Here is a 26,870-nt window from a genome sequence, read left to right as displayed (position 1 = left end):
CATAGCTTGATAGAATGTCATGTTTATCCTTGATAAACTATGAAAAGGCAAAAAATACAATAAGGAATATTTATTTTAAATGGGGAAATAAAACAGGAGAGAATTATGTGCTCCTAGTCACCATATTTGTTCAGTACATTATTGGACATGCTGATTATCTAAAAACCCATGAAGTATGACTGCTGGAAAAGAGTAAATTATTAATTCAAGGATGCTCTTGTATAAAACCTAAAACAACCTGTGAAAGAGCCAATAAAAGAGAAGAGATATAGCTAAAATGCCATCAAAGGAGATAAACACTTTAATTAAAAAGCTAATGGGCTGGAGTTGTGGCTCAGTGGTAGAGCACTTGCCTGGCATCTGTGAGGCCCTGGGTTCCATCCTCAGCCCCACATATAAATAAATAAAAGATCCATTGACAATTAAAATGTATTAAAAAAAAGGCTAGTAAGCTTATCTGATTGGATGTCCAAGTAACTTTCAGAGCGAAGACTATTATTGGAGGTAAGGGTTATCATATCATGATTAAGTGGTCATATCATCAAGAGGACATCATAATTCTTTATGTACCAATAACATGAAGTAAAAACTGATAGAACAGAAAGCACAAACAGTTATTCTAAAATTTTGAGAAAAGGTCTACTAAGTTGCCCAGGCTGGCTTTGAATGTACAATCCTCCTCACTGGGATAAAAGGCATGTGCCTCCATGACCAGCAATATTAAATTCTAGCTTAATGGTAGCTATCTATTATCAACAGACATCATTATTGTTTATATTGTTTAAAGATTTGATTTTACTTGAGGTCAGAATTAAGATATCACATTAGCTGTCTATTGCTATATAAATAAGCAAACTCTTATGGGGCTTACAACATTTTATTTATTAGCTCACAATTTTTAAGATTGATAATTTGGGCTGGACTCAGCTGACTAGTTTTTCTGGGCTGTGCTCCCTGTACTTGGTTGGCCTTTATTTTCACTATGTCAGAAAAGTTCCTAGCTGAAAAGTGAGAGATGCAAGTAGGATCCTGAGCACATGGTGTCATTTCTTCTGCACCTTCTTAAGAGCATAGAGTTAGCCTAGGCTCAGAGCTGGGCAGTGGAGTTCATCTTTAGATGGCGATTATGGCAAAGAGTTTCTAATTACTTTTTTAAGCTGCCATTTAGACTAAATAAAGGAAAACCTTATCTTACACTGATTAAGATCAACAGATTAACTTTTGGTAAAGAATATGAAGGTAACATTTGAGTGACAGTACCTTGTTAAAAAACTCAAAAATACAGAACATATAGGAAGATAAATGTTTTGATATAATTAGTCATAATTAATATTTTAAAATATTCTTTTGGAAGTAGGTGGTCTTAGTTTTAGAAAAACCCTTACTACTAGAGAAATTCAAATGAGAACATAATTTACCTCTAAGGTCATTCTAGAAAAAATGATCAAGTACTATTTTTCTACTCTCTTTTTTTAAGAGAGAGTGAGAGAGGGAGAGAATTTTCAATATTTATTTTTTAGTTCTCGGTGGACACAACATCTTTGTTGGTATGTGGTGCTGAGGATCGAACCCGGGCCGCACACATGCCAGGCGAGCGCACTACCGCTTGAGCCACATCCCCAGCCCCATTTTTCTACTCTTAAAGAACAATTTCTTGGGGCTGAGGTTGTGGCTCAGAGGTAGAGCGCATGCCTAGCAAACATGAGGCACTGGGTTTGATCCTCGGCACCATGTAAAAATAAAATAAAGATATGAAAAAAACACAATTTCTTAGGCTTATAAATTTTAAGAAAAATTTCATATAGCATTCAGCCTATTTAATATTGTGAGATGATATATTAATTAATAAGTGAAGCAGTTTTTATTAAATGCAGTAGGTGGTGCTGTGCTAAAACTTTTGTTCCTTGTAAAGTTTATAATTCATGTATACTTTGCTTTTGTAATTGATAGATATATATTTATGTGTATATATTCTAAATAAGGCAAATCTAAACAATCTAGCAAATCTATTATACTTTTGTTTATAGTGATTATTTTTTAGCTACAGAATCAAGTATAGTAATGTTAATGTTCCTTGAACTAAATTCTACCAAAAAGAAAAAGGGAGTACAGTATAAGTAGATCCAGAGGCATAGGTCTTGATTTCTCCAAAATTTTAATATATATTTAAATTTCATACAAGATACTTTAACTTCTCATTCTTAATAACTATGGTTTTAGTTGTTTCCTTAATATTTATGTGAACTGAAGAAAATGCAACACAAGACCAAGAAGATAATAAATGTCATTCAGTGATTCTGTCATACTTTCAGAGTATTTCATGTCATTCTCTACTTTCTCCTTAGAGTAGAACTCTCAACAGAAAAAAATAACTCAGAGTTATTAATATGAACTGCATGAACTTTTTTTTTCATTCCTTTTAATAGAGTTTTGAAAGGAGAATTTTAGAAAACTGTAGTTAAGACTAATGACTTGGGGCTGGGGCTGGGGCTGTAGCTCAGTGGTAGTGCACCCGCCTCACACGTTTGAGGCACTGGATTTCGTCCTCAGCGCCACATAAAAATAAATAAAGATATTAAAAAAGAAAAAGAGTAATGACTTGGGTTTGTTTGGCATATTAAAGTCTAATGATACAAGTATCTAATACTTTATTTGCATTGATTCTAGTTAAATTAGTGCTTCTCAATCCTCACTTTAGAAGCTTCCCAGTTACCTGTGGAACATCTTTGAGAGAATTCTGATCTTTAAGGGAATTCTGATCTGACAAGTGCCATTATAATGCTGGCCTTGGTAAAATCTTGCTGTCATTCTTATTTCCAGATGTATCAAGAAAAGTAATATACCAGGGCATATCCAGATTTCTGAAGTTGTCTTTCAATAGTCTAATATCCAGTTTTTAGCCAGAGACAGAAATCCTTTAAAATCCATTCAGCAAGTTTGAATAAGTCACATTTTGAAATAACCATGCAGAAAGAAGTAAAGATAGAAATAGTAATGCTGTTGGGCTGCAGTTGTGGCGTGTTAGAGCACTCACCTAGCATGTGTGAGGCATTAGGTTTGATCCTCAGCACCACATAAAAATAAAGACGTTGTGTCCACCTAAAACTAAAAAATAAATATTAAAAAAAAGAAATAGTAATACTGTTTAAACTTTTTGGAAGCATATAATGGTTACAATCAAATATGGAAAGTAAATACTACTTATGATATTTAATATTATTCATATTTCTGTTCTTGATACAAGAAAGAAATAGGCCTTATTTGTTGTTTAAATACTAAAATATGAAAATTCTGAAGAAAATTTACCCTATCATAATGTAATGCCTTTTCTCTCCCTTTCCCATTAAAGTTCTAACAAATTAAGGGGAAATTAATCTAAATTTAGCCTGTGATCCCTTGTCATTTAGTTTTTGTTTCTCTTTTGTTAATGTGATGATGCTCTCTTTTTACCTTTCTGATTACCAACTTGACTACTAATATGCAGATGATTTCACATGTTTTTCAGCTGATTACCTGGCTCAGGCATTTGATTCTCTCTGTTTGGATTTGAAGACAGATGAAGGGAAAATGTTGTTTTTGGAATATCAAGCAGTTCCGGTAATATTAGGTCATTTGAGAATATCCAGTAAAGGACTTCTATCCAATGTCATTGATAGTTTGCTTCAGATGACAGTGGAATCTAGTAAGTCTTTAAATTTTATAAATGTAAAAAAGGATCAAAGTGGAATGTTTTTCTACCTCTTCTAGTCTGAGTATGCAACTTTGCATATCAGACACTACTGTATTTTATAATTTAAATTCTTAAAAATAATTTTGACAGTTGTGTAATTGAGTCAGCAGGATCATTAAGAGTTAAAAACCTGACCTTTTCTCCAGATGTTCATTAATAGCACAATTTCCAGTAGACATTAGATATATGGGTGTACTGCAAATGATACATATTTGAGCCTCTTCTGTCTCTTCTCTTTTGTACTGTTGTTCTGACATACCCAGTCATATACTTCTTGTTTGCTCAGGGGGAGTGAGATCATCAAATATATATTTAGCTAAAGTGAGAATAATGACAGAGATATGTACCTATTGTTCCATGTTCTTCTTTACTGTTTCATTGGAAGAATTAAGGGCAGGGCAGCAATACTTCAGCTGTGTTTGTGGCTTATCTGTTTAACTCATATTTGTGTTATTTTGTGGGATTTTTTTCTTTGTGGCTTTTATATTTAACAGGAATGCTGAACATATATGATTTAATTGTTATTGCTCTTTGAGTCTCATGTAACCTCTAGACTTATGACAAGTAACCATTTTGCTTAAATGATTCTTTTTCATTTGTATTGTTCTATTCCATTTACAACACTTCTAAAAATAAATGTTCATGCCTTCCAGAGGTGAATCTCAAATTAGGAAGTCATTGCCTCTTCTGGTACTTAGTGACCTATGAATTTGATGCTGCTGTGGGCAGCTCCCTAGTTATTGGGTACAAAGCATGAATATGATTCTAACTAGGTGCATTTGGTATATGGCTTCACGTTTTCAATTCATTTCTATATGTAGTCCTGCTTTTCTTTGTAGGAGGCCTGGTAGAAAAACTGAAATTAGATAATTTCTTCAGGGAATCCACAGCTAGACAGAGGTCAATTGCAATGTAAAACTGAGTCTTTGACTCTAGACATGAGGCTTATTCTACCATAGCAGTGTAATTAGGTTTTCATGGTTTATTTTTTTCTCTTCCAAAATACCATTGGTTTTCTGATGTATTTTATCAATATTAATAGCCATTTGTAATTGTTCAGATATTAGATTTATATTCAGGATCTGATCACTTGGATGAGTAATCTTGGGGTTTAGTATCTCAGGTTACTAATATAATGAGTAGAACAAAAAGTTTAAAGATTACTAGGCTTACTTGTGTAAGTCACCAGACATTTTTTATTTTAATGAGGAAAATTCTACCAGACTCAAATGTTTACTTTTCAGAAACAAATCTTTCAGAATATATCTAACAGATTAAATCTTACTCTTTGTTGTCAAAGGAAAATTAAATATAATTTTATGAAATAGTTGACCTACTTAGTGAAATGACTGTGGCATCACACATTTGGAGAAATTATACTAGGTTAGTCAACAGGTGTTCAGTCTTTTTTATTTATTTGCCTTTGTTCAGGTTACTCTGAAATCCAGTTTTTACTCAAGTTGAGTAAACAAACCAATTTCTGCTGATTTCTGTGAAATTTTATTTTAGTGACAAAGCTTTAGAAAATCAGAAATGGCAAATCTTTGATATGTGACTGAAGCATACTCATTTGCTTTATGTAGTCCCCATTTTAAATGGAAATATAGTACCTAGTATTAGTCACTTAAAGGAATAAATCAAAGTGAAATAAATATTTCTTTGGCTGTTGTTATTTTTAATTTGTTTTGTCTAGGTTTGAGATTGGAAACTCACTTCACTTTGTATCAATTTTACGGACCATTTTATTTACGATCATAGAGAAAGAAAAGATGTGGGAAAAGGAATCTTAGTAGAATTTGTTCGCAGATGGTTGATCTTGTCTAACTAGTGGGCATTGGTATCACCTGTGAGTGGTGTGTCATGTTTCAACTGGTTGTGTTGGCAGTGCTCCACCCCTGCCCCACCAGGAAGAGGTATCAGTGACTAGAGCTTCAGTAAGTCAGTACAGAAACTGAAGGTTTTGGAAACTTGTGGAGTAATTTGATAGTAATTCTTCTCTATTAAATCCAATAATAATCAAACATTTTCTATGCCATTTTTGAATTTTCATTTTTCTAGTATTTTTGAATGGCATTTTGTGTAAATGAGATACCTATGTTGAATTGGAAATGTAAAAAAACTGATCTTTCATCAGAGTAGAAGCAGTGGGCTTTTTTGTTGTTAATGATGGACCTTTATTTTATTTATTTATATGCAGTGCTGACAATTGAACCCAGTTCCTCACACATGCAAGCACTCCACCCTCGCTCACCTGTAGGCTTTGAGTTAATCTTATTAGTGGTTCTTCAGAGCGATTTTTTTTCTTTTCACCTCTTGTGTCCTTTTCCCAGATGTATCAGTTCAGTTATGAGAAATGTTATAGGTGCATAGTTGTTGCTTTTTGAAAGCTGCTAAAAAAATTTATACCTTGATTTTCCTAGTCATGTATATTATGAGCACTTTTGTTTTTTAAAAGTGGAGGGCTTCTGATTTTATCTGCTTTTAGCTTGAATGTATATCATGTAATAATTTTGTGGTGTTGCTTTTGGAAAATTACTTTGTGGTTTCTTTTTCTTGTCATTGTTTGAAAACTATTATATACTTTTCTAGGTTTAGCTGTATATGAATTTGAGTCATTTTGTTACTAAGAACACTTACCTTTTCTTGTCGGTCTTAGTTCAAACAAAGGGATTTAAGTAGTATTTAGTTTATTCTCTGTTGTGGCCTAGAAATTGCCTTGTCTAGGTAACTGCTGCTCTTAAATAACAATAACATATTTAAACATATTTTGCAGCTTTTTTTAAAGTAAAGTTTATTTTTACTATAAAAATAATAGAAGCTTGGAAAACTGCATATATGCAAAAAAAAAGTCTTGGTGGGGATTAGATGTGGGTCAACAGATAGAAAATTTCAGTTCATTTCTGTTGTATAATGTGGTAAATACAGTAATGACAATGTACTTGAAAATTGGTAAGAGTAAATTTTAACTGCTCTCACCACATTTCCCAAAAAAATATACATGAGGTATATGTTAGTAAGATTGATTTATGCAGTCTGGGGATGTAACTCAATGGTAAGAGTACCTGTCCAGCTTGTGTGAGGTCTATACCCAGCACCAGAGAGGGGTCCTTGATTTAGCCATTCCATAATGTATACATAGGATATCATTACCAAACAGTGTACTGACTTGCTAACTGTATGCACTTTTAAAAATTATATAACCCTTTCAGAAATGTTGGCAGACTTAGAGATTTCAGAGATTGACTTTTAAATTAAGTTGCCCACTAGCAGTGTTTTATCAGATACTGTATTAGTATAATGTTGGTACAGCGAGCCTCAGTGCCACCTTTTCCTTACTATTGAAAGTGAACTGTGGGGCTGGGGTTGCGGCTCAGTGGTAGAGCTCTTGCCTAGCATGAGTGAGGCACTGAGCTCTATCCTCAGCATCACGTAAAAATAAATAAAGATAAAGGTATTGTGTCTGTTTATAACTAAAGATATATTTTAAAAAACATGAACTATAGCTGAGATTGATTATTTCTTCAGGGAATTGTTCTCAAATTGAAAACTTAAATACCCTCAGTCAAGCTTTAATCTAATACTGTGACTCAAAAAAAGCATTGAAAAAATTGTTTCAAGAGGCTCCACAAATCGTTGCAGCAGAGACTGTGGGTTGCCTCCCCATTGCCATTCTCACCTCCTGTCACACCTGCCTCTTTCCTAGATGCTACAACACCTAAAATCTTTCATCCCCAGCCTTCCTTGCTTGACAGTGTTGTAGTCGATAAGTTAGAAGTCTCTTTCTGGGAAACCTTTTGCTTTTTTATAAAGGGATAAGCTGGGTACAGTGGCCTGTGCCTGGGAGGCAGAGGCAGGAGGATCACTGGAGCTCAGGTGTTCACGGCTAGCTTGGGCAACATAGTGAGACCTTGTCTCTTAAAAAAAAATAAGTGGGGGCAGGTATGATTGGTCCATGTTCTTGTGATTGGCACATGTTCCTGCACTCCCCCTTATTTATTTATGTATTTATTGCCTTCATTGTCTGGAGCATTTGACCATGAGGATAAAAGCAAGGATGTTGGGACAGAAACTAAGACTCTAGAATTTCTAACAGCATTGTGTTGCACTTGAACCAGTTCTAAGAAGTACCTGTCTCCAATGATAGAAAAATATTTGATGAAGCCACTATAAGTTGAATATTCTATTACATTCCCAGTTGAACCAAAATAGACTTTATTTCATACTTGGAATGAGTTTTATTTTACTAACTAAAAATTTTGTCTTTCCTTAAAGAAAAATCCTTTTTTCAGCTTTTTCTTTTCTTTTCCTTGTAACTTTGTGTGTATTATTTTCATTTATTATTTTAAAATTTTATTTATTTTTTTGTGGTACTGGGGATTAAACCCAGAGGCACTCTACCACTGAGATATATCCCCAGCCCTTTTTATTTTTAATTTTAAGACAGGGTCTCATTAAGTTGCCCTGCTGGACTCAAACTTGCGATCCTCCTGTCTCAGCCTCCCAAGTTGCTGGGTACTCATTTTAAAATTCAAGCAAAGGTGGGTGTTAGCATAATGGCTGACTAGAATAAGAGTCTTTTGTTTCTCCACAGAAACATCAAATAAATAACTACTAACTAACTAAAGTTAATTTCTAAGGAACATTTCAGTCAAAGAGCCAAAAGTCAAAATGAGAGTCTTGAAAGCAGAAGTAAAATGTGGTGGGCATGTGCACAAAAACAATGGAGTATTACTCAACTTTTAAGAAGGAATGAAATTCTGATATATTCTACAAAATGAATAAGCCTTGAATATATCACACTAAGTGAAATAAGCCAGATAAATCTTGTATGATCCAGCTTATGTATTCAAAGAGGCAGAAATTAGGATGGTAGTTGCCAGTGGGGTTGGGGTATGGTGGAAAGGGTAAATGAGGAGTTATTTTTCTACTGAGTATACTTTCAGTTTGAAAAAATGAAAAAGTTTTAGAGATGGATAGTGGTGATAGTTGTGCAACAGTGTGAATGTTTTTAATTCTACTGAACTGTACATTTTAAAATGGTTAATGGCTACCCTCAACACATGTATGAAGACACAAATGGTGTGAATATACTTTATATACAACCAGAGATTTGAAAAATTGTGCTCGGTATGTGTAATGTGAATTATAATGCATTCTGCTGTCACATATAACAAATTAGAATAAAAATTTTTTAAAATGGTTAATGGCAAATTTTGTTTTATACATGTTTGACTACAATTTAAAAATTGAAAACATAAGCCAGTATCCCTATTAGAACTGTTAAAGGAATTTAGTGAACTTATGGGCTATAAAATCAACTTAGAAAAAAATCGTCTTAGAAAAAAATCATTAGCATTTCTATACACTATCAGTAGTTCATCTGAAAAAGAAATTAAGAAAGCAATTCCATTTACAATGGCATAAAAATAAATAAATTCCATTAGAGTAAGTTTAACCAAAGAGATGAAAGATGTTATACTGAAAACTATAAAATATTTATGAAAGAAATCGCTAGCCCAGATAAATGGATATCTTGTGTTCATGGGTTAGAAGAATTAATATTGTTAAAATATCCATACTATCCAAAACAGTCTACAAATTCAGTGCAATCCCTGTTAAAATTTCATTGTCATTCCTTACAGAAATAGAAAAAGCATTCTTAAAATAATGGTGGCTCATGCCTATAATCCCAGCAGCTTGAGACACTGAGGCAGAATAGAACCCATTCCAAGCATGAAATGAAGCAGGAGGAGCCATTTCAAAGCCACTGAGCAAGACCCTGACTCTGATCACCATCTGGGGGCTGGGGAGTGTAGCTCAGTTAGTAGAGTGCTTGCCTTGCAGACACAAGGCCCTGGAAGTTTCATCATCTCTTCCTCCCATCTCCCCTCTTCTCCCTTCCTCCCCCCTCCTCATTAATCAAATGAATCACTTCAGTGTTCGCAGCTGGATGGACTTGTGGGAGGTAGGACCCATTTGGAGGAGGTGGGTCACTGGGGTTGCCCTAGAAGAGTTCATCTTCTCTGTGGCCCTTTGCTTTCTCCTGGTCTCTCTGCTTCCTGGCTACCATGAGCTGAGCAGTCTTCCTCCTCCGTGCCCTTCCATCATCATGTCCTGCCCTGGGACCAGCTAACCATAGACTCAAACCTCTGACACTAGGAGCCAAAATAAATCTTTTTAAAGTTTTGCTTGTCAGACATTGACAAGCAACAAAAAGCTAACACCTTCAGCCTTCAAAAAACAGGAAATTCTGCCATTTATGACAATATGGATGAACCTAGAAGATATTACATTAAATGTAGTAAGCCTGGAACAGAGACAAATACCTGATAATCTCACTTACACGAGGAATCTAAAAAAGTTAATTATTAATTCATAGTAGATGGTAAAAAGGTGACTACTAGAGGTTGGGGACAGGGAGAATGAGTAGATAGGAAAAAGGTAAAGAGTGTTAACTTCAGAAAGATTAAGTTCTGATGATCAATTGCACAGCATGGTGACTATCGTTAGTAATGTTTTGTGTATTTCCAAATATATTTCTCTTTTAGAGAGAATTTTAATATTCTCACTCTAAAGAAATTATAAATATTTGAGGTCAAGGATATATGTGAAATAGCCTGATTTGATCATTCTACACTATATCATCATGTTTCATAAATATGCACAATTACCATTTGCTAATTAAAACTAATTAAATTAAAATTGAATATAAACTGAACTAAAAAATTGAAACAAAAGTAGAAGTCATAAGTTTTTTTTAAAAAAAAATCACCACAAACCTCATTATTTAGAAATAACCATAATTAACACTAGGTGAACATTATTTCATGCCTTTATTTTATTTACTTTTTTATGTGATGCTAAGGATTGAACTCAGTGCCTCATACATGCTAGGCAAGTGCTCTGCCACGAGCTATGTCCCCAGTCCCCCTGAAATTCTTCTAAACTTAAAAAGTATTAATTAATTTGGATATTGTAGTACTGGGAAAAAAAATTAAAATTACAGTGTTTCAATCTTAAAATCTAACTCGTGTAAGAATCCCAGAACTTCTTTTAAGGCTTTCATGTGTGTCTCACACAGCTTTAAAAAACAGATGGCAACTCAAGCCACTGAACCTCTTTTACTTGTGAAAGCTTCACTTTTAAAATTGCTGATATATTCCGATATTTGGATGATCATGGCTTTTTTCCATTGCGGAGGTCATATAAGAAGTTTACTTTTATATGACAATGCTTAGGATTTTATTTGGTGTTTTTCAAAACAACCTTTAAATGAGTGTTTTGTTTGTACCAAGACCTGATTTACATGTAAAATAAAATATATTTTCATGCTTTTCTAGTATACAAATGAACATAACTTCATGTGCTTTTTATTTAGATTGAAAACATTAATATTGTTATAACATTGAAATTGTGGGTTGTATTGTGTTAGGTATGTTAAGAACCCTCAGTGGTCTTTCTTATCATGACTTATAATTTTTCTTTACCTATTGATTTTGTTGTTTTTCCTTTTTCTTTTCTATCTTTTTTTTATATATATCTCCAACAGATTTATTTTTTAACGGAATAAATTGAGAAAAAAAACATGGGGCACAAAAGTATAGAATAAAAAATAATACAGATGTAAGCTGTTTTGCTAATTGTTTTATAACCACAACAAACTAGTACAGAGAATGCACTGTACAAAACAAAGATCAAGCTGTTCCCTTAGCAAGGCTAAAGATTTCAATCTCTGATATTTGCAATTTAGGCTGCAGTCCTTATTTTTGGATGGATCCTGGGTGTGTAGCACAGTCCATGCTTTTTTAACCAGATTTGAACAGAAGAATGGCCACTTGGCCCAGGTAGAAGTAGATAAAGTGTTTGGTTTCATGTGTCACGTAACTATTGAAATTCCTTCCCACAATGCAGTTCCAAGTGGGGTGGTACTTCTTGTCAAACTTCTTCCTGACATGGGCCTCAATATCCTTTTCTATGTTATATTTCTCCAACGCCTGAGTAGCATCACACTCCACCGAATCCAGTTGCATCTCTTCCAACATGTCCACATTTTTATCACCATCTTTTAGCTGGACGATTGCAACAGTCTCCTGAAGAGAGGTGCTGGCACAGCTCAAGCCCAGAGGGAGTTGCTATCACTACCGAAGCTGTGGGATGTCTAAGCAACCCCACACCAGCTCTTGATTTTGGTTTCCTATCATAATGTATAATTTTTCTTCACTTATTGATTTCAGTTCTTTTAGCCATATGAAAAACTGTAAACTTTCTTGTGTACAGTTCACATGAATCATGTCTCGGGATCTGAAATAAGATGAATAACTCCAGATTTCAATCAATGTTTGTAATTCTCTTTGTAGATTGTATACTTATCTATGAACCTAAATTTTCAGTCTTTAAGAAGAATCTATGTATCTGAGATTGAGATACTCTCACACAAAACATACAATGTGTGTGAATCAGTGAACTATATTTAGACCATACTTTGGTTAGACAACCGTTATGAAGGTAATGAGCTTTGTTACTATACTTGTACTGCGTGTTTATGTGCAAAGGACCATAATCATTATCTCTTAATGCTCCACTGCTAGGATATACCACCTTTCATTTTCTGTTAGCAAAACATCCCTAGGATTTTATTTGTTAATTTGGATTTTGTTGCTCTCATGGTTTATTTTAATAGTATACTATCAAGGCACTGATGTGTAAGCTTTTCAAGCTGTGCTTATGGATTAAAAAAGCAAATGAATGCAAAGCTGTGTTTTTATATCTTTAATGTCTTTATCTGTATTTGGAATAAGGCCTGTCTTCATTTGGGGAGCCTCTGAATTTTATAGAGATTTTTTATAAAAGACAAGCTATTTGAAAGGCCACAAGTTAACATTTTTGTGTAATTTTTTTTAGTTTCCCTAACAACTAGTGACACCAACTTAACTTAAAATCAATTTTATACATTATTCTGTAATAAACTCAAATAATAGGGCTTTTATTTTATTTATTTTACTTGTTTGTTTGTTTGTTTATTTTTGGTACTAGGGATTGAACTCAGGGGTGTTGAACCACTAAGCCACATCCCCAGACCTATTTTTGCATTTTTATTTAGAGACAGGGTCTCACTGAGTTGCTAAGTGCCTCACCATTGCTGAGGCTGGCTTTGAACTCTGTCCTCCTAATTCAGCCTCCTAGTCAAGGGGATTACAGGCGTGTGCCACTACGCCCAGCTCTAACAAGGCTTTTTAAACTATAGTTTATATGTATAAGCCTTTGCATACATCTCTATCAGACATTCTTAGAGATGAGAGTTCTGAATCAAAGAATATACACATGAGGTAACAGATTTGCCTAATTCCTATTTTTTTCTGAGATCGAATACTTTTCTATTGTTTATTATAAATTGGTTGTTTGTGCCCTTTGCTCCTTACTAAAAGTACTAGGTACAGCATTTCTAACTGATTTAAGAGGTCTTTCGTAGTTCCGGTATCAGTCTGTGGCAATTGTAGTGTAAAGAGATCCCCTCTCCCTTCTAAGCTCAGCATTTCCCTTTTGTTTTCTAGGACTTTGACTTTTAATTTTTTCAATTCAACTGTTTTTTTTTTTAAATACATTTAAAATTTTATTTTGACCTGTTTTTCAGTCCTTTCTTCTATGAATCTTGCCCTCTTTTGCTTTTATACTTAAAAAGTTCTTTCCTATCCAGTGATTATATATATTCTCATTAATACTCAAGTTTCTTAAATGTATTTGCCACTTCCACAAAACTTCCTATTATCAATTATCTAAACTAAGTATGGAATTTCTGCTGAACTTTGCCTAATGTAGAAGTTTGATATTAGGGAAACAATTTTCTCTTTCTTTTGTGACATTCAGCAAAGGGCCAATGGGCGTTTTAATTTTTTCAAATGATAATTTTGTCCCATAGCTTAAATATAAAAGAATGAAAATCCAAGATAATATTTATGAGCAAGTTGTGTGGCTCTGTTTTTTTTTTTTTATTGCCTTTTTAGCTACTTCCTAACAGTAAAGCACTGGTGACTTGTTTTTCAGGATCCTTGCAGCCTTTCCTGGAAGCCTGTAGCAATACTTTATTTTTTCGTACTTGTTCTGTGTTGCTTCGAACCCCTAAGCTTGATCTTCAAATCCTAGAAAAGCTCAGTATTATTCTACAGAAACTTTCTAAAATCAAGTAAGAATTTCTTTAATATTTTTATTGAAAGCTATCTCATCATGATCATTAGGCCTTTCTGGACATTATACCATTTCAACTTTGATTATTATATCAAAATTTCTGATCCACAGGTATTGAAAATAAAGATTCATGAATATTAATATGTATCTAAGACCGTGAATTTAATGATAAACTAGAAAACTAGAGTATTAATCTTAGAACATCTAGTTGTTTCTGAGTTCAGTTCAGCTAAGCAAACTTTAAATACCACACACAGTATATGAAACTAAAAGCAGTTTTTAGCAACCAAATGGTAATATCAGAATAAATAATTGCACACTGGTATTCTATAATACCACAGGTAAAAATAAAAAGATCATAAAATGTATTTTATAATTTATTATTAATGCAGGGAATGAGAATGAAGTCAGCAAAAGATTTTAAATGATTTTAGTAAACTGGATTTGTATTAGGAAACTATTAGGGCTTCCTGCTACTGATGATTTGGATTTTATTGTGAAAATTAGAGCTTTTTCTTTGTTCTTTCTTCTTTCCTCTAACTTGAACATTGCTGTGACGGGTTTTTAAATTATAAGTAAAGGACATAGATTTTAAACTATTTTTCTTGGATCTGGTATAGTCTAGTGTTTACTTTGAGGCACTTATCTAAACACCCATCTCATCTGTTAATCACACTACAGTTTGGATGTTGGCTCTCCTTTTCTCTAGGCCTCATCCCCTCATTTATGATATTCATGGTAGAGAACTTGGATATTTTAATCCAGACCTCAGTATACTTAAAAGTAAATATAATATATAATCTTCAAAATACCTGTAGATATAGATATATATTTAATACCATGCCCATTACACTGTAATAAATTATTAACTGTCACATTAGAACCTTGTTCTCAACTCACCAGATTATTAGTTTGGGTCTGATATCAGAGGAACTTACCAATTTTCTGTCTCCCTTTTTTCACACACTGTACCATGATTCTCTTCATTTGTAATCAGTACATTTTCAATAAGGCCTGTGGCAAAATGAAGCTGCATTGACATTACTATATTTAATTCTTTCTTAATTTCTTAATATATGGGATTTTTAAAAACTAGCTCACCCTGAATGCAGGGGCACATACCTGTAATCTCAGCAATTTAGGAGGTTGAGGAAGGAGGATCACAAGTTAGAGGCTAGCACTGGCAACATAGTGATACCTTATCTCAAAACAAAATAAAAGGGGATAGGGATGTAGCTCAGAGATAACAGCATTTGTTTGGGTTCAGTCCCCAGTAACTGCCCCCCAACCTGGGAAAAAAAAAAGGTTGTCCCAAAGTTCCAAACATTTTGGGCTCCAAATGTTTTACTCGACATGTTTTATAACTTAGCTTCAATTCACATTTAAAGAAGTAGAACAGAACCTGAACAAATGTATTGGGAATAGGTGATGTTCAAACAAGGCTTAAAATAAATCTTTAAGACCACAAAGGTAAATCCTTTTGTATTAACTGGATGATAGATAAGATTATTTGAAAATTTCTCTCAAGAAGCAAATATACCTAGACAAGGAAATAAGAAATAAATTATAAGATAGAATGCTGATTGAAAATGAAATTAATTTCATTTACTGTATTAGCAAATTTAACTTACTATGATAGGACTATAATCACTATTATAAAGAGGGTGGTTGAAAAGTATTCTAGAGCTAAATCCAAAGGTAAACCAACATCCTGCTGCTTTAAAAGCTAGCTTAAGTATTTTTGAGTATTTTTGCTCTTTTTTTAGCTCTGGGGGAAACAAGATTTCTCATTCTGTAATAGTGGATATAGTATAGTTTTCAGGACTAAAAAATATATTCTTTTTTCTTCTACTTTTTTTTTTTTTTTTTTACTTCAGGCCTATCTCATAAAAACCATTTTGTCTGTCTTAGCATCTTAATCCTTTAGTCAGCCATTTTCTCCACTATTTTTTTTTAAATGCCATTTCCTTGAATTTACACAAAAGCTATCTCTCAAAGTCATTATATAGATTTCCTAAGTATGTGTAATTAAATAATATACTCTCTTTTTTTTTTTTTTTTTTACAGGAGTAATAAGAAGCTCTTTGAACTTTTTACAATTCACCTGATGCTTCAAGAAATCCAAAGGACAACACATCCTGAACATGCCTTTCTCTGTATTAACCTAAATTCAACTCTGTTCAATTTGGGTTTAACAAAATGCAACTCCTTGGTCTCCAATGCAAGCCATTAGACTGGCTTATTTTTATATAAATATTGTGTTGCTTATTTGTAAAAGTGGAAAAATCACTAAAATAACTAAAATTCTACCAATAAAGTTACCAGTAGCATCATTTATCATGAAAGATAAGTAGAAATTTTTTCAGCTTTTTAAATGAAATCTAAATAAATATGGAATTTTTGGAATATTTCAGTTTATCTAAGGTAGTACTGATATACAAGATGGTATTTTCAGAATTTATGACACTTGGAGTTACTTTTTATATAAGTATTTTAGGAAGATTCTTAAAATTATGTGATTGTTTGGAATAAAATTGGTGCTTATGTGGGAATGGTTCAACCATGTTGTCATTTTGTTTTCTTACTTTAGTAGAATTCCTCCTTTTGGAAGCAAAAGTACATTTCTTCTTTCTTTTTTTCTTGCTTGTCTTTTTTTTTTTTTTTTGGTATTGGTACTAAAGATCTAACCCAGGGCCTCTCACGTATTAGGCAAATGCTGTACCACTGAGCTACACCCCCAGCCCTAAATTTTTTATAAAGTATCTAAAGGATGCTTTAGAGAAGTAAGTTTATTTTTTTCAAAATAATTTAATTATTACTAAAGTGTATATATATATATATATATATATATAGTAAGACATTTTTAAAAGAACAATAAAAAATAAAAAATACTGCTAGATATATCTCTTGGTATAACCCCAAATGATTACAGTGGCCAGAGGTGAGGTCTGGGTGAGGTGGTAGTGATGAAACTTGGGTTTTAGGACAGAACACTGAAAAGCAAGAGAAAAACAAAGTTGTTTTAGAGTTCATAAAACCCTACACCGACTGTGTAATCTCATTTTCAGGATCTAGAAGAAATTTTGAGGGAGTTGTTTAGCTTCTTCAAAGAATATAAGAAAATGTGCCACTTGTGAAGCAAAAATAGAAAGCCATGAGGAGCACACACACTGAGCTGAATATGGTGAGGTTTACAGCAACTAATGCCAAAGCCAGAATTCACATTGGAAACAAACCAGAACTTGATTGATTCATACTTCAAAAAATAAAATTAATGTTATGAGAACAAACAGGAAGCCCTCTCAGAATTCTTGAGTATCTAGAGATAGGATCAATAAAATATAAAAGCAAAAACAAAAGCCAGTTATCTATAAGGGGAGAAAAACAGGTCAACCTTACAGAATGGCAGAAACTGATAGAGAATTCTAGAAAGGAAAATTTTTAACCATGAATTTATACATAGTGAAGATTTCTTTCATAGGTGAAGAAAATGGAAAGACATTTTCAAACATGCAAGTGTTCAGAAATTATACCACTTACATACTCTTTTCAAGAAAAGAAATTAACCAATTTAGAGATGAAGGAAAACTGAGTTTATTAAATTAGCTTTATCCCAAAGACTGCAGTGAACACTGAAGCCACTTAACCGTAAACAGAAGCATAAGCAATTAGTTCACTGGCAGATTCTATTGAACATTTAAGGAAGAAGTTCTAACCAGGTATAGAGATACCTATCTGTAATCCCAGTGACTTAGGAGGCTGAGGCAGGAGGATTACAATTTTGAGGTCAGCCTCAGCAATTTAGACCCTGTCTCAAAAATTAAAAAGATGGAGAAGTAGCTCTGTGGCAAAGGACTCCTGGGTTCAATCCCAAGTGCTTTAAAAAATGGAAGAAATTCTATCAATTTTCTACAATTTCTTTCAGGAGATAGTAAGGGCAATACTTTTTGACTTGCCCTAAAAATGGCCAGCATCACTCTAATACCATTCAAACTTCTCAATCTGAAATTTTTCTTACAGCTATTAGAAGTTGTGGATATCATATTGAACAACCTGAATGGGATGTATTTTAAACATAGAGTGTCTAAACTGTCCTTCCTGCTTCCTTTGAATCTATTGATTTTTTTTTCCTTTTCATTTCTTTGCTCACTCCAAAAGAAAAGAACCGATAAATAATTATATGTAAGCCCTCAGGTAAAGCAGGCTAGCTTCTTTTTTGACGTTATCCATATGCTGAATACAGACCTTTAAAATATGCTTTTTCCCCCTATTCACTAATAAGTTACGCTCTTAACTAAGAAACAAGCCAAGTTGAAAAGACTGCGGAATGAACTAAATCAACCTCCAGAATGTGTGCCTTTCTGGCACCTAGCAATTTAAAAATTCTTGTAGAAATTCATAGTGACAAATGAAAACAGAAACAAGAAACAGAACAAAATGATGAGGTGAAGTTCATTTATGGTTTCCTCTGGTGCCCTATTTAAGCTGGTAAAAGTCACTAGTGAAGAAAAATATGTGTCCTTTAGAGAAAAGGGAGAGGAAAACTTATTGCTTCTTAATTGCTTTTAGCTGAAAAGAATGTCAAAGGGAGTATTTTAGAATGCCATTTCCTGATTTTTTTTTAATGGCTAGTTTTGTTTAAAGACCAATTCAAACACAATTGCTAAGTGCAAGTAAATTTGGTGAATGTAAATGTCTTAAAATTTTTAAATGATTTTTTTCAATAGTACTTTGTAGGGCAGGACTTGCTGCCCGCTTCCCGGTCTTGGGGCCCACATGTGTGGCTGGGATGGCTCCTGGCTCTCCAGGAGGTGGTGCTGTGGGTGGTGACCTCCAGGATAGGTCCAGGACTCTCCCGCCCTGTGCCTTCCCTTACAGACTAGGGGATGGGTGTACACGTGGACTCGCTCCACCCCTCTGACCTTTATCCCGATTGGCTCCTGTGCAGTATATAAGCTGTGTGTACTTCCTCATCAATGAGATTCTGCTTCCACTGGTCTCCCTGGCACGTCTGACTGTCCTTGGGCTGGGGAGGGCTGGGTGTAGGCTGGGGGCGTGCTTTCCCCACTTCTCCCGCTGGTCAGGAGGGGGCGGGCTATAAAAACCCCAACAGTACTTATGTTTTATAAAATGTTTACTTAAAACTAGTTTTAAAAATAATTTTGAGGACTGGGGATGTGGCACAGTGGTAGGGTGCTTTCCTCGCCTCAGGTTTGATTCCCAGCACTGCAAAAATATATTAACTTGAAGCCTTAAAATTAAGTAATAGATAATCATAAAATGTGAGTCATTTGTTAAAACTCACTGCTGCAACTGTCCTTGTCTTACAAATTGAACAAAAACAGGTCCATGCTATTACTGAGTCCAAAGCCTGATGGGATTTTGGTTTTCTCATGATTTTCTAGTCAATCCAGTCAGTCCTAGCTAAAACGTAAGCATTCAAGGAGTTAACTAGAGCTATTCATTTTAGACTAAAAATAAAGGGAAAAAAGGCTTTTTTTGTTTGTTTTAAAACTGCTATAAAACTGCTTTACCCAAGATTTGTCCACAGTCTCAATAAGATTTCCTATCAAAGACAAATAAAATCTGAAAAGTCTTCTCCACAAATATTGGTTTGCTGATCTGAGCAGGTAACTTTTAACTTTTTTGTCAAAAACATAATTTGGATCCAACACTGTGTGTGTGTGTGTGTGTGTACATACATACATACACACATATACACACACACACACATATATACATACATATATATACACACACACACACATATATACATATATAGGTGCTAAGAATCGAACCCAGCACCTCACACATGCTAGGCAAGTGCTCTGCCACTGAGCCACAACCCCAGCCCCCAACACGGCTTTTATAAGCCACTTATTAAATTTTACTGCCATGTAACTAAAATTTTTTAAATCAATGCTAAATTATCTTTGTTTACGTGTCTTTTGTATGTCTATATTGGTAACTAACACTGCTTCATTGGGGTCTTACGTGGGCCTCCATGCTACATAAAACATGTGAATACATACTTTCCTTCTGTTAATCTAGCTTTTTTTTTTTTTTTTTTTTTGGAGACAGGGTCTCCAAAAAAAAAAAAAAAAAAACACCTCAATAGGTTGCTTATAGTCTCACTAAGTTTCTAATGTTGGCTTTGAACCTGAGATCCTCCTGCCTCAACCTCCTGAGCCACTGGAATTATAGGTATGCCCCACCATGCCCAGCTAGCGTTTTTAAAATTTTTGTTTGTTTGGTTGGTTTTAAGAGGAGGAAAAGTTGGTTTCAAGGCACACAGTATCAGAGGTCTCAATCCATAGGTGGTCTTTGTATGTTTTGTCATAAGATTATTTTGTTACGACCTTCATTGCTTTGTCATAAGGAGGATCTTTTCTTTCTTAGATTTATCTTGAGGAGAACTACATCCTGTATACCTTTCCTGGGGACATCTCTTTTATGTCCAAAGTTAAGTCATGGACAGCTTATTGGTTCTGAATTACAATTAAAGTAAGTATTCCTTTGGTGATTTGGACTTTTGTATCTTAAAAAAAAAAAATCTTATTTTTTACAGAGCTCTCATCCTCAACAACTGTTCTCTTGGTACTTCGGAAAAGTTCAACTTAAGTGAAAAAAATGGTTTTATAAATCAGCAATTTTCTCAGAAAAATAAAAACTAATGATTTTTCAAGTTTATGTGAATTGGACAGATCTTTAATAAATAAGCTGATTTCTGAGTCATTGGTAAAACTTCTTTAGACTTGTCAGTATACATTTGTTTACTTGGATGTGCTGGTAAGAAAAGTTTATGTTTGTCTCTGAAATATCTTAAGGTCATAAACCTATAAATCAAATCAATCCAAGAACAGTACACAATGAAAATAGCTTGATGCTTATCAGACACAAGAATAAGAAGGGGAAAACCGTATATAACTCAAAGATAACAAAATATATTTGGAGCTATTAGTAACTATGTCCTGTTGTATAGTGAAATTTTTTTCTATGAAAAAGTATATGTTTTGAAAGCAATTATAAAATATGTATTTATAAAATGTTGGTATGTGACATTACTTCCTAGGTTTTCACTATGAAGGTTACTGAAAGTTAAAAATTCTAATTAATATATGTAATTATATATATATATATATATATGGCAAAAAAAGTGTTTTTGGTAAAAAATTGTGAAAAAGACATGATGGTATGATTTTTAGAAAAAAAAGTTATCTGATTCAAAGTTATAAAGTTGTTTCAAAATGTGGGTTTAGAAAGAAGAAATACCAAGCCAAAAAACACAGAAAAGCATGGGGGTGGGGAGCGGGGGAAGCCACAGTAAGTAGAAAAGAGATGAAATAAAAAGTGTGAAGATGTATTTGGGGGTTAAGTTTTAAATGTTATTTTCATTTTTAAAAAATATTTTTAGTTGTAGGACACAATACCTTTGTTTCTTTATTTTTTAAAAATATTTATTTTTTAGTTGTAGTTGGACACAATACCTTTATTTCACTTATTTATTTTTATGTGGTGCTGAGGATCGAACCCAGTGCCTCCCATGTGCAAGGCAAGCGCTGTGCCACTGAGCCCCAGCCCCAGCCCCAGCCCAGTGATTTTCATTTTTGTATGAGGAAAAAAAAAATTTTGTTTGATAGAAATACTAAGAAAAAAAAGTCTATAGATACTGGAGACAAAATATGAAGTCATATTAGTTTGACTTTCTAGCCTTAAGGTTTGAAAATCAGAGATTCTTAAATTGTCAAGCTACTCAGAAGGCTGAGGTGGCAAAATCATGTGAGCCCAGGAATTCACTGGGCACTATAGCAAGACCCTTGTCTCCAAACAAAACAAAAACCTAAACTATAGGATAGTCAATCAGTTATGCATTTGGAAAAAGATCTTGATCAAAAAGGGAAAATACATTGCTATGCTTCTGCGCAGCAAAGGAAGCCATGTGAAGAGAGAACCTACAGAATGGGAGAGAATCTTTGTTAGCTACTCTTCTGACAGGATTACTATCTAGAATATATAAAGAACTCAGAAAACTTTATACCAAAAACCCAAATAACCTTATTAATAAATGGGCAAGTGAATTAAACAGACACTTCCCAAAAGACCCACAAATATGTGAAAAATGTTCAAACATCATTAGCAATCAGGGAAATGCAAATCAAAACTGTACTAAGATTTCATCTCACAACAGAATGGCAGTCAACAAGAATACAAACAATAAATGCCAGAGAGGATGTGGAGAAAAGGGAACACTTTTAAACTGTCGGTGGGGTAAATTAGTATCACCACTATGGAAATCAGTATGAAGCTTCCTCAAACGACTAGGCATGGAGCCACCACATGATCCAGCTATGCTAATCTTCAGTATTTATCCTAAAGAATTAATCATTCTATAGTGATCCTATGTTTATAGCAGCACAATTCACAATAGCTGTTGTAGAGACAGACGAGGCAAGGCATCAAAGATAGCGGGAAACAGTTTTATTTGGCTGCAGCCAGGTTCAGAGGGCACAGCTTTTGCTGTAATCAATCAATTCCCTGAACCCTGAGTTCAGGTAGTTTAGAATTTTATACTCAGCATGTAAGGGGAAAGGCTCAGAAATTCAGTCTGTAGAAGTTCACATAAAAGCAATTTTGGGGGGGACTGGGGTTGTGGCTCAGCGGTAGAGTGCTCACCTAGCATGTGCGAGGCCCTGGGTTCGATCCTCAGCACCACATAAAAATAAAGATATTGTGTCCATCTACAACTATAAAATATAAAATATTTTTAAAAAGCAATTTTTTTTTCTTTCACTGTTCTGGGCAAGTTAACCCTTCAAGGACAGCACTTGAGAAGGGGAGAGATTCTTCTCCCCTTTTTTTTCCTCCCCCTGCCAGCTGTTACCATGGAGCCCAGTTGGTAATTTCTCTTATCTTAGAAATGTAGGCATCTCTGTGAAGCCCAGCTCAAGGCCAGAGGCCTTGTTTACACATTTCTACAAACTACTATCCTGGATACATGTTTGTGAAAAACGAGTAAGGGGGTGTCCAGCACCTGGAGTGCCGATTTCTTCCCGGCCAGTGGCCAAGTAAGACAGGGCAATACGAAAATAGGAAGTTTATCTACCTTGAACTCTTTTATAGAGACTCTTTTGCTGACAGTTGTAAAATCAGCCATGGTGAAGATTTCTGGAGAAGCCCAGTGAAGACTTTTCTGTGGAGAAAGGGGGTGCCACTATGTAGCCAAATTAAGGGAACCAGCCTAGGTGTCCACCAATAGATGGGTGGATACATATATATACACTATGGATTTTTAAAATATATATATTTTTAGTTGTTGATGGACCTTTACTTTATTCACTTATTTATTATATGCAGTGCTGAGAATTGAACTCAGTGCCCCACACATGCCAGGCAAGCGCTTTTACGACTGAGCCACAACCCCAGCTCTATACTATGGATTTTTATTCAGCCATAAAAATGAAATTGGCATTTGTAGAAAATGAATGGAACTAGAGAGCATCATGTTAAGCAAAATAAGTCAAACTCAGAAGGTCAAGGGTCATATGTTTTCTCTTACAAGCAGGAGCTAGAGAGGAAAAAGGAAAAGAAAGTGGGATGGGGATCTCATGAAAAATCAAAGGGAGAGCAGTAGAGGAAAAAGACCTTTGGTGGGAGGGAGGGAAAGCTGGGGAGATTTTAATGCTTCTCTTTCAGTAATCAGTGAATCATATCATAAAAATTAACTGAGCAAGATGAGATTCTTGAATAAGACAATAAGCTCAACAAAATGGTAAGACAGAACCTTGACCCAACAACTGGAGAATACACATATAAGAATATAGAACATTGCCAGAAAGTGCTCATGTTCTTGGATATTAGTCAAGTCTTAGTTTATTTTGATGAATCAATATCAAAAAGAGCATATTTTCTGACCACAGTGCAATTGTTGAAAGTCAATAACAAAAAAACACTTAAAAATGCATGCATTAGAGAATTTAAAATGCTCCTTTAAACTGAAAGTTCAGACAAAGTTTAATTGGAAATTAGAAAACACTTCAAATAATAATCAATATATTGTTTCCAGTAAACAAAAGTGATTTTTGGAGAAATATAGGGCTAAATTATTAGAAAAGAAAGTCCAAAAATATGTAAACCAAACATTCAAAGAAAATTGAAAAAAAAAAACACCCAGCAAAGTAAATACAAATAAAGTGAAAGGAGGAATATTATAAAGTTAAAAGAAAAAGAAAAGATTTAAAACAGAATTCACAATTCACAAGTATTGTGAATACTTCAATGGTGCTTTGAAAAGTCTTAAAAAGAAAATCTCAGGTAAAACCGATCAACCTTAAGAGCAGTGGCTTAAAGTAGTAAGAGTAAAAATTGTTCACACTTGCAAAGCTAACTTGACTCTTTTTACTTGCAGGAGGGGTAGATGTCTATGACGTCCACTCATGTCTATTTAAATTTAGAAATGCTCTCAGAATGTATTTCGGGGCTCTTTATTTCACTTGGAACTTGGAATTTTTTTTTTTCCCTTGAGATGGAGTCTTACTATGTTGCCCAGGTTGGCTTCAAACTCCTGGGCTGAAGTGTTGCTCCTGTCTCAGCCTCCTCAGGAGCTGGGAGGTAATTATTCAATTTCTCTGTATTATTTAGCCTCAGAATACTTTATTTAATTATGTTGGATTTATTCTGCTCAAGTTTTTCCAAATTTTTAAAAAATATTCTTTAGTTGTAGATGGACACATATCTTTATTTTTTTTTATTTTTATGTGGTGCTGAGGATTGAATCCAGTGCCTCACAGGTGCTAGGCAAGCCCTCCACCACTGACCTACAACCCCAGCCCCAATTTTTCTAATTTGTAAATTATTTGTCTGTTTTAGATCACATCTTTCCTTTCTTCATAGCTACTTTTTCCCCATGTTCCTCTTGTATTTTGTCCTTTCCTTTTTTATTCTTAGAGTACTTCTTGAGTTCAGTTTTCCCACAGGTGTTTCCTGATCTGTATTGTTGCTAACGAGGGTTTGCTTTTATTTATCCACTAATTTATTTTGCAGTACTGGGTATCAAACTCAGGACCCCTAGGCAAGCACTTTACCACTGAACTACAACCCCAGCCCCTAGAGTGCATTTTTAAGCTTTAAAAAATTTTCCCATTAAGCCACTTTACTTTTGTCTAATTCTTTACTTATTCATCTTAGTGACTTCTCTTAATGACTTTCCACCCTTGTTGTTTTTGGTCTCTATAAATTTTCATAAATTTTTTTAGTTGTAGTTGGACACAATACCTTTATTTCACTTATTTATTTTTAGGTGGTGCTGAGGATCGAACCCAGGGTCTCACACGTGCAAGGCGAGCGCTCTACCACTGACCCACAACCCCAACCCCACAAATCTTTTTGTAACTATTTCATAGATATTTTCTCAGAATCTTCCAGAGGATGTTCCACTTCTATTCTGGTTTTTCATTGTTGTTTTTTGGTACTGGGGATTGAACTCAGGGGCACTTGACCACTGAGCCATATCCTCAGCCCTATTTTTTTGTATTTAATTTAGAGACAGGGTCTCACTGAGTTGTTTAGCGCCTTGCTTTTTTCCTGAGGCTGGCTTTGAACTCGAGATACTCCTGTCTCAGCCTCCCCAGCCACTGGGATTACAGGCGTGTACCACTGCACCCAGCCCCATTCTGGTTTTAATAGGTACACATCCCGAGAAGCTGAATGTTGTATCCAGGTGCTGTGTGTGCAGGAGGCATGCTAGTTGACCTGCCTGGATACCATATGCAGACCCCAGAAAAGTGCCAATCTACTCTGTGTTCCCCAGTGTTGGCATGTCCTCATCTCAAGGGCTGATCCTTGGAGATGCAAAAAGAAAACAATATTTCCATTTTTTATCTTTTGTTTTTCTTTAAAGGTGTTTTTGTATATGTATACATGCACACACTTCACATATATATTGTAAATACATTCTAACATTTGTTTTGATCACAAAGATATGGGAGCCACTGGTCTTATTCCCTCAGTGTATAGCTGGACAGTGGACATAGCTGCTGTTAGCTTATCCTCATTTTCCAATTAATAACAGTCATTCATCTAATGCAGTGGTTTGCAATATTGGTGGCACATTATTATCACCTAGGTGGGGTTTTTAAAAAGGGATCTGGTGCCTGGGTCCCACCTTTAAATATCTGTTTTACTTATTTGGGATATGCGCTAGGAGATGTAGAAGCCCCCAGGATCATTCTAAATGTGAAACTACAGCCAAGTCCTGCTAATAAAGCAATCCAAGGGAGGAATGAGGTGAGGACAGACTTATGCCCTGATACATAAAGAAAAAAAAAACTTTGCCAGTTTCCATGGTGTAAGTAAGTATTCCCACCATAGCTTGTTTTACACCATCAAAATTACATTCACTGGGTTGCAAATTTTCTGAGAATTAAAAAAAAAAAATCAGCTCCTGTGAAACAGCAGATCAGGACCCAACAGTCCAATGGATGAGGAGTGAGATGGAAACTCGTGAAACAGAAGAACGGAAGGAGCTTCGGGGGCTGAGTGCAGAAGCCCCTTCAGTGAGATCCTGGGTGACTACATATCTGAGTCACAGTTTGTCTATAAATAGGCAGGGAGTGTGTGGCTAGGGAGGGCTTCTGGGGCCAGCGATGCCCACTTTTGTGACATGAGAGGTTGTCATGCTGGTATTGCCTTTGTAATGTGTGCGTTAGTGCTTTTTTGCTTGTGTACTCTATTCACACAGAAGGCATATTTAAATAACAAACACTAGAGGGATGCTCATACCCCCAGGACTGGTGAACATTAGAGCAAGTGGATGGTGAATTTGGCTATCCCAGGTCACTGAAGACCAGAGAAGAACTGGCAGACACAGATGGCCCTCTTCAGAAGGTGTGGAAGACTCACACCCCTTCCTGCACCTGTGAAGGACTTTAAGGGGTGGAAATTCTCCCAAAGTGGAAGCTCT

General features: G+C 34.8%; 1 protein-coding gene and 1 long non-coding RNA gene across 5 annotated transcripts in view; both read left to right on the top strand.

Annotated features, from left to right (window-relative positions):
- Ccdc138 (coiled-coil domain containing 138) overlaps nt 1-16,472 on the top strand; it is a 61,141-nt gene extending 44,669 nt beyond the window's left edge. For 3 of the 4 annotated variants that reach the window (XM_040270881.2, XM_078028844.1, XM_013365501.3), the window contains 3 exons: nt 3,506-3,682; nt 13,772-13,910; nt 15,980-16,472. In XM_040270881.2, the coding sequence (XP_040126815.2) occupies nt 3,506-3,682; nt 13,772-13,910; nt 15,980-16,145 (482 nt within the window). In that variant the 3' untranslated portion in view covers nt 16,146-16,472. The remainder of the gene's footprint in view (nt 1-3,505; nt 3,683-13,771; nt 13,911-15,979) is intronic. The other variant, XM_078028845.1, reaches the window with a different exon arrangement.
- A 4,602-nt stretch (nt 16,473-21,074) lies between these two features.
- Nucleotides 21,075-25,344, top strand: LOC144369311 (uncharacterized). Its single transcript, XR_013428830.1, has 2 exons — nt 21,075-24,520; nt 25,209-25,344. It is a non-coding gene; the product is annotated as an uncharacterized LOC144369311 (long non-coding RNA).
- Nucleotides 25,345-26,870: the final 1,526 nt, after the last annotated feature.

The sequence above is a fragment of the Ictidomys tridecemlineatus genome, chromosome 12 (assembly GCF_052094955.1).
Source record: "Ictidomys tridecemlineatus isolate mIctTri1 chromosome 12, mIctTri1.hap1, whole genome shotgun sequence".
Taxonomy (NCBI): domain Eukaryota; kingdom Metazoa; phylum Chordata; class Mammalia; order Rodentia; family Sciuridae; genus Ictidomys; species Ictidomys tridecemlineatus.
This window is presented reverse-complemented; position numbering and strand designations above follow the sequence as displayed.